General features: G+C 48.1%; 1 protein-coding gene across 2 annotated transcripts; it reads right to left on the bottom strand.

Annotated features, from left to right (window-relative positions):
- Positions 1–205: 205 nt before the first annotated feature.
- Positions 206–6,768, bottom strand: Plau (plasminogen activator, urokinase). Of its 2 annotated transcripts, none has more exons than XM_041638964.1 (11): positions 6,641–6,768; positions 6,247–6,330; positions 5,740–5,770; positions 5,498–5,605; positions 4,704–4,878; positions 4,248–4,339; positions 3,873–4,095; positions 3,521–3,669; positions 2,840–2,980; positions 2,395–2,543; positions 206–1,224 (listed from the first exon to the last, which is right to left on the bottom strand). In XM_041638964.1, exons 2-11 carry the CDS (start codon positions 6,301–6,303, stop codon positions 1,048–1,050), a joined length of 1,302 nt encoding a protein of 433 aa, XP_041494898.1. In that variant the 5' UTR covers positions 6,304–6,330; positions 6,641–6,768; the 3' UTR covers positions 206–1,047. The 2 variants fall into 2 exon arrangements, with proteins under 2 accessions (XP_041494898.1, XP_041494899.1); XM_041638965.1 differs by lacking the exon at positions 6,641–6,768 and adding an exon at positions 6,457–6,546.
- Between the last annotated feature and the right edge of the window lie 1,151 nt (positions 6,769–7,919).

The raw sequence follows: 7,919 nt of genomic DNA, 5'->3' as shown, positions 1-7,919 counted from the left end.
CATCATCTCTAGAGCTTTCAAGGGTATCAGACTAAAGGCAGGGACACCTGTTTTGAATCAAGTTTTCCCTCATCCAAGCATTCTTGTCCAAGAGGCCAAGCACATTCTAAATGATACTAAGATTTACACCGCCTTCATTATTTCCTTCTTTTACTGTCCCCCACTTCCCTCTCAAACAAGAACCACGGAGAAACCAGAATCTTCAGAAAAATCACATTTTATTGATCACCTTTATTCAGAATTATAAAAATAGATATAAATAAAAAATAGCAGAATATAATTAATTATTAAATATTAAGTATATAGGAGTGGTCCTTACCCCACCCAGTGAGGTTTGGATGAACCAGGATAATAAGTAAAAAAGAAAACTGGCCAAGAAGTGGACATCTAGATAAAAAGAGAAACAGACATTTAGTGCTGGTCACGGGTCATGCCTGAGAATGATCCATTCACATGGGTGTCACAGTCCAGAGTGTAGGGAAACACAGGAACACAGCAGCTTCTGCTCGGGCTCACACTCACAGCCTGTGCATAGTGAGCAAACATATGCACACACATTTCCCTGATCCATTCGTGGAATGCTGGAGCCAGTCTCAAGCCATCAGTGTCTCGACTTCAAGCCACTGTTCTCTTATTGGACAAGCCCCCTCAAAATACTTCAGCTGTTACTCTTCCTAATTGGGAAATCATTCTTTCCCAACAGCAGACCTCATGAATGACCCGTTAGGGAAACCAGCTCTCCCCCTACACTTGCACAGATGTTTTAATAACTTCAGATGGCTTTAGTCCAGAAAAACAACTCTTGGTCAGTATCATCCTGAGTCAAAACCAACTTTCCATGCTGGCCAGGGCGACTGGGTGGCCAGCACCCAGGCCTATGCTGAGGGTAAAGCTATTGGCACTCACCCTGGTGGGCAGCACAAGCAAACAACGCAGAGCCTGTCCTAACTTCTTCCCTACATTTGATAGAGAGGACGCCGCTGCGGAGGTGACGGAACCATGGAAATGAGTGGTCCATCTGTTTCTTCTCTCAGCTACAGGGGGCCATCAGAAGGCTAGGCCGTTCTCTTCTCCAATGTGGGTTTGAATCCAGTCGAGGAAATAGGAGACCCTCGTGTAGACACCTGGCTTGTTTTTCATTGCACATCCACGGCCCCAGCTCACAATCCCAGCCAGAGTTGGGCGGCCATTGATGTCACAGACAAGAGGTCCTCCAGAGTCTCCCTAAGAAGCCAAAGAAAAGAGGTGAGTTCTGGGAGAAGGGTAGGAAAGGGCCACCACTCCTCAGCCACGTCTGAGAGAAATCTTGGCAACTGCCTTCTTTCTACGGAGTGTAAACCTCTGCTGAGCTTCTGTCTACCACTGCTCAACCACTTCCCCAGACTCCGCATTCCTCGCCTTGGAACGCAGCATGCGCAGTCTCGTCTTGGTTCTTTCAACTGAAACATGCTTCTCTTTCCCTCCCATCTCTTTATTGATCACATCCTGTTCTTTTAAAGGTGTTTCTCCTCCCTCTAATACCTGATCTTTTGTAATTCACAATGAACATATCCTGAACAATGAATTAGAGAATCGTATTGATCTCACTTTTTCTTAGCCAAAGACCCAGACATGATGTAAATAGCATCTGCATTTTGTTGTTGTTGTTTCTGTTTTAGAGACTGGGACAGGGTCTCGTGATCCTATGTATTCCAGGCTGGCTTCGAACTCATGATGTAGCTGAAGAAGTAACTGGTAAACTTTTGATTCTGATCCCCTCAAAGGTCAATATTACAGGTATGCGTCATTACACACGGTGCTGGGGATTGGAGCCAGGCTTCACTCATGCTGGGTAAGCGCTTCACCAGCTAAGCTGTGTCCCCAGACTACTGGCTTTTCTTACAGGCTCTGTTCCCTTAGTGAACGACTGAACTCAGGGCTTAGAGAATACTAGGCAAGTGTTGTATCACTGAGCTAGGCACCCATCCCTTTTTGTTGTTGTTGTTGTTGTTGTTGTTTTGGTTTGGTTTTTTAATTTCACTTTATTTTATTTGAGAAAGGGTCTTGCTATGTAGCACAGGCCTTAAATTCTCACAATGAAGGTTGGGCTAGCCCTGAACTCATGATCCTCCGGTCTCAGCTTCCAAAGCACTAGGAATGGTGAGGTTATAGGTGTGAGGTGTGCTCCATTATACCTGGCTTTTCTTTAACTGCCTTAGTCCCTTTTAGTCTAAAATGTGGAATACAGGTTCATGCCACGTGTTTGAACCTGTAAGTATTGGCATAAGCTCCCAAAGATCTAAGTCCTTGATTCTTAGGCTGTTGGCTGGAAAGAAACTTCGCAGAGCTCTTGGATCAAATCCAAAAGCTGTGGGGAGTTTGGGGATGATAAGAAGGGGTGCCTGGGAGTCTTACCTGGCAGCTATCTGTTTTCCACTGTGGGTCGGCAGCACAGAGCATGTTATAGGTGATTTCAGAGCCATAGTAGTGGGGCTGCATACACTGTTCATGGGAAATAAGCTTCACAACAGCCATTTTCAGGTCCTTTGGGTAAATATAGTCCGCTATATAGAAGAAATAAATGTCTGCATTAAGATGTGTCTATAAATGAGACTCTGCAAGGATGAAGATAAGAAATACATCCCACCTATGAAAATTCCTTATTCTTTTTTTTTTATTCCAATCTGAGCCTTCACCCCACCCATAATTGTTCATCCCATTCAACGTGGTTGCCCATTGCTTCCTACTCTATCCCTGGACCTATTTGTCCCCTCCATAGTGCGCCCATCTCTGTCTCCACAGTGTTCTGCTACATTTGCTTCTGGACCATAACACTTCCCCAGTTTCAAATGTCACTTACAGACATTCTCGTATCCAAAGCCAGTGATCTCACAGTCTGAACCAGAACTGGCGTCACGAAAACTTGGGGGCAGGCAGATGGTCTGAATGGACCGGGATGGCTGTGCACATTGACCCATGCTGGTACGGATCTTCAGCAAGGCTGGGGAAGGGAAAGGTCAAAGGATCATCATCATCTCTCCCCTCCCAATGCTATAGCACTCATGACACTAAAGTCATAGAGTATCCAAGGGCATCTGCTGGCATCTTGTCATCCAGAAGCCTCCCCTGTCATGTTCCAAATGCTTTGTTTCAGCTGATGATGAATGATCAGGCACCCAGAACTATCATAGACAACTGAGCAGGTTGCTTCCTGCTAAGGGAACTGAGCTGAAATCCAGCCAAGGTTTGCTCTATAAATTATATCTTCTGGTATAGACAGAAGCATCCACCCTACTCTGCACAAACAGGGCATTCCCAGCCTAAGCCATATGCCAGCAGGGTTCTTTCCACTCAGAAGATGCTACCTGCTGGGGAAACTCAAGGCCTCTCCAGAGGGGCACGTCACCCTCAGTCTCTCATGGAGTTCATTCTGAACTCTTCCCCACCAGTTCCCCCAACAATTTCCACCACTACTTTGGACTTTTGTTAGACTCCTCTTTTGCTGGCTATCATCTTTCCGGTAACCAAGTTTTCTGCTCACCAATATCATTATGGTGGGCCAGGCTGTCAGAACTATATTCCTCGTGCAAGATGAGCTGCTCCACCTCAAACTTCATTTCTCCTGGATTAAAGGCATTCCGCTTTGACTGGCCCAGGTAGACAACATAGTCTTCCTTCTTTGGGTTATTGCTGTGAGAAATGAGACATGTAAGCCTGATCTCATGAAGCCTGTTACTTTCTCCTCTCCATCACAGAGGCCTCGGAGTGTTACTTGTACGTAAGGCCACAAGCTGCATGAAGAGGTGTGGTGGGAGATTTCCATAGGGAAGGAGAAAGACCTGTTTGAGGTGGGGAGGAAGGGCCAGAGAGAAGAGACAAAGGGATGTACGTACATGAAGCAGTGTGTGGCGCTGGTGACCCAGCAAGGACTGATAAGGCTACCACCACATATAAAGGTGGGAGGGCTTCCTCCCCGGTTCTTCCTATAGATGGCTGCAAACCAGGGCTGGTTCTCAATGACAGTGGATTCTCCCCCAATAATCTTAAAGCGGGGCCTTAAAGTCTTCTGGCCACACTGGAACTGTTGTTGATCTGGAGAAGAAGGGAGCCTATGGCCTAGAAAAGGAAGAGATATATGTTTTGGGGAGAAGCAAAGGATGAAGTCTCCCACTGAGGCAGACTTCACAGCTCATCCCTCCAGGAGTGGAAGAGGACAATGGGAGTTATCTCTTTTCACCCCATCACCACGAGCCGTCAGTGATACTCACTAGCAGAGCAGTCAGGCACCATGCATTCGTGGACATACTGCTTTAGGCCAATCTGCACATAGCACCAGGGTTGCCTATAGTTGTTAGGGTTCCTGGTAACATGAACAGTAGGGAATGTCATTCCAACCCAAAATGCCTTCTCTACATCCTCCCTTCTGAGGAACACTCAACCAGATATCTGGATTTTTGCACCAGTATACCAGGGGCTGGTTTCTAAGAGGTAACGGGTGGGGGTTGTTTAGGTTTAATGTATATGGGTATTTCCTGCATTTATGTCTGTGCATGCCTGGTGCCCATCGAGGCCAGAAGAGGGTATCAGATCCTCTGGAACTGGAGTTACAGACTGTTGTGAGCTGCCATGTGGAGCTGGGGAAAGAGCCCAGGCCCTCTGGAAGAGCTCTTGCTCCTGAGCCACAGCCCCCACAGGAAGAGTTCTCAGCATTAGTCTCCACCTACCTGCAGTAATTGTGCTTCCCCAGGCCGAGGTTAAGAGCATCGGGTCTGTGGGCATGGTAGGCTTTCCGAAGGACGGTAGGGGAGTTCCAAGCCAGACAGGGTCGGCCGTTGGTGTCAGTGTTGGCTTTTCCCCGGTAAGACTGACCATTTCCATGATAGCAGGTTTTTGACGTGTCTACAAATATTCGAGGATTACAGAATATTAGAAAAAGGAGGGAGTTTGGACAGGAATTTCAGAGTTAGCATGTTTCAGACCTGGCAGGTGACACTCGAAAGAGTTTCCTTTGCCTTTGTGTAGTTGCTGCTTCATGAGACACTCTGTATGTGTGTCCTAACTCTTCACTTCTGCCTGTTTTTTTTTAATTTGCTTATTTGTTTACTTTATGTGTATGGGTGTTTTCCCTACATGTATATCTGTGTACCAGGTACTTGACTGGTACTGGAAGAGGCCAGAAGTAGACGTTGGATCCCTGGGATGGGAGTTAGAGACAGTTGTGACCCACATGTGGATGCTAACAGTTAAACTGTAGGCCATCTGGGAGAGCAGTCAGTGTTCTTAATCTCTGAGCCATCTCTCTAGTGACACCTCACCTACTTTGGGAGATACGGTCTTACCTTGTAGCCCAGGCTGGGCCTAAACTTGCTATCCTGATTCCGTCTCCTAAGTGTCGGACTTAGAGACAGACCTACACCACCAGGCCCAGTTTCCTCTGTTTCTGCCTCCTGTCCATCTTCCCCTGCTCTGAAATCTCTGATCCTCCCTCCTTCCCAACTAAGAGTCCAAATTGCCATACCTATCTCACAGTGCTCCCCTTGGAATCTCTTTGGGCAGTTGCATCGGCGAATGCTGGAGAAGTACTTGTAGGACACACATATTCCTCCGTTCAGACAGCCACAGTTTGCTAACAAGTGCAAAAGCAGGGTAAGCAAGGATGAAGGGGAGCCAGCCTCCCAGCCGGGACAAGAAGGGCATGCCTCCTACAGTTCTCTGGGATGTCTGTGCAGCCAACTTTTGTGCAAGGAAATATATACTCACATTCATTAGAAGCTCCAGGCTCATGGCGACCCTGCAAGAGACGAAGGTGGGGGGGGGGGGGTCAGCAGAGGTGACATGCTCCAGGTAATCCTTGTTCAAGATAAACAGGCCCCAAACTCAAAATCTATTCTTCCCTGCAGTGATATCCATTCTTATTCTCTCTCATCCTCCCCACCCTGCCCCTGTTTGTCTCTCTCCTTTCTGCTTTTCTGGCCAGCTCTCTCCTAAGGAAAGCCCTGGGCTTCCAGCACACAGACAAGAACTGACTCAAGCAAACTTCACACTTGATGCCCTCGGGCTAAGGCAGTCCCACTGACTTCTTCCTCTCTCGCCAGGTAGTGCAAACCCCTTTGGTGCTCAAGCCCTCCCTGTCAGCTGACACCTTGTCTATCCTCCCCGACCCAAGTCTGGACCTGCTATTGATGCCTAAGGACTCCCAGTGTGGCCCCTCTTCCTCACGATGCTGCTTAGGGGTACTGCAAGCCCCTTTCTGAGAAAACCACTCACTTCAGAGTCGTTCACCACCAAGGCGCAAAGGAGCAGGCAAGCCGGCCAGACTTTCATGGTAGCGAGGCTAGACAGCAAGCAGTTCTGCAAAGGAAGGAGAAATAAGGGTAAGAAGCGGAGCAGCTTGAAGGTGGCAATATTACTGCAGTTCAAAGGAAGACGTTCCACGTCCAATGCTGGGCAAATCAGCAGTGACCAAGCAACCCCGACCTGGCAAGTCTCTCCTCTCTGTGGGCTCTGGACACAGCAGCGTGGACCCACACTGCAGAGGCACGCAAAGGTCTGGAGTGGTGACCTCGCTCACAGTCCGCCGGCTAAGGTAGGGGCAAGGGAGGCGTGCGGTAACCCTAGCTGCCTCACCCCTCTAGGATTGCTTCAGACCGACAGCACTCACCGGTGACTGCAGCGGAAGGGCGCCGGCAGACACGGCAGACAGGAAAGGACAGGAATGACAGGAAAGGACAGGAACAACGACCGACTGACCGCGCTCTACCGCTACAGTCTCTGTGCCGAGCCACAGGCCGTTTTATTAGGGCCGCCCCAGCCCTGGCCCCGCCCAGGCTCGAAGGAGAGAGGCACTCTTTCCCTCGTTTCTCTTTCCCCACATCCTATCCGCAGGCGACTTGTACCTCGCTTGCTTCCCTGACTTTGTAGCTGGTCACAAGATCCCCAGCGGAGCAAACTAACACAGTCTGGACTGAGGGATTCGTTCACCTAGCGCGGCCCCAGCTGCAGCGTGGAGAGGACGCTCCAGGCTCGCGGACCTCAGTCATCTTCCTTCGTGGCTTAATCAGTTCTTCCACCGGTCCATCTCTGACCCTTGCCTGCTTACGACTCAGTTCCTATAACGGAAAAAACACCTGCCAACAAAGGCTCCCACAAGTCAAATGCTGGGTCCCCAAATGTCACTAACACTACCAGTGAATGAGCCAAAAGAGGCTTTGAAATAAGGTCGTTTAATAGTTGTCATCAGAAGGGGAGAAGGCAAGGTCAGATTTTTTTCAGATTTCTGCTTCGTTGAAGGCCAGTCTTTGAAAGATGGTTTTAGAGATTACGATGGCGCATGCCTTTAATTCAAACACTAGAGAGGCAGAGGCAGGCGGATGTGTGAGTTCGAGGCCAGGTCTAGAGTTCCAGGACAGCCAGAGCAGTTAAAAAGAGAAACCCTGTTTCTAAACCAAACCAGAACAAAACAAAACAAAAGCGTGATAATGGTCATGCTCTGATAATTATAGGATTGTGGGAGCAAAGTCTTGGGTTACAACTGCTATGGCTCTGGTTGAAGTGTCAATGGGTCTTTAAAATCCATTTATTTGTGTGGGAAAGAATACAGTCAATGTGGATCATGGAACAGAACTGAGAGTGTATCTCAGTGGTTTTGTGCCCCCCCAGCCACAAAAACAAACAACCACAGGGGGAGGAAACTCTTACTAATGTAAACAGTAAATAGTATAGAAAAAAAACGAGCTAGTCAAATCTTCTTAGTGTGGGCCATAAAATGTGGAACAGTGGGCGTGCCTGCTCTCCCCTTGTAGCAGAGGAGTTGAGGACAAGACAGTAGGAAGGCCTTTTCTTCACTGAATGCTATTTCATACTGTTTTTAAAACTTTTAACACATCCCTGTATCAGCCAATCCAAAAAGAAAATTGCACATTTTAAATGCATTTGTAGCC

This window comes from Microtus oregoni, unplaced genomic scaffold (assembly GCF_018167655.1).
Source record: "Microtus oregoni isolate MIOR12 unplaced genomic scaffold, Mior012 000056F_ref0000123, whole genome shotgun sequence".
NCBI classification, from domain to species: domain Eukaryota; kingdom Metazoa; phylum Chordata; class Mammalia; order Rodentia; family Cricetidae; genus Microtus; species Microtus oregoni.
Note: the sequence above shows the minus strand (reverse complement) of the source record. Positions and strands in the feature narration are given on the sequence as shown.

Excerpts from the sequence above, each read along its gene's own strand:
- Plau (XM_041638964.1), bottom strand. The coding sequence starts at position 6,303 with ATGAAAGTCTGGCCGGCTTGCCTGCTCCTTTGCGCCTTGGTGGTGAAC. Across the intron at positions 4,096-4,247 it reads GGTGCCTGACTGCTCTGCTA|GCCATAGGCTCCCTTCTTCT; the intron begins GTGAGTATCACT and ends TTCCTTTTCTAG. Across the intron at positions 3,670-3,872 it reads AGCGCCACACACTGCTTCAT|CAATAACCCAAAGAAGGAAG; the intron begins GTACGTACATCC and ends CATTTCTCACAG.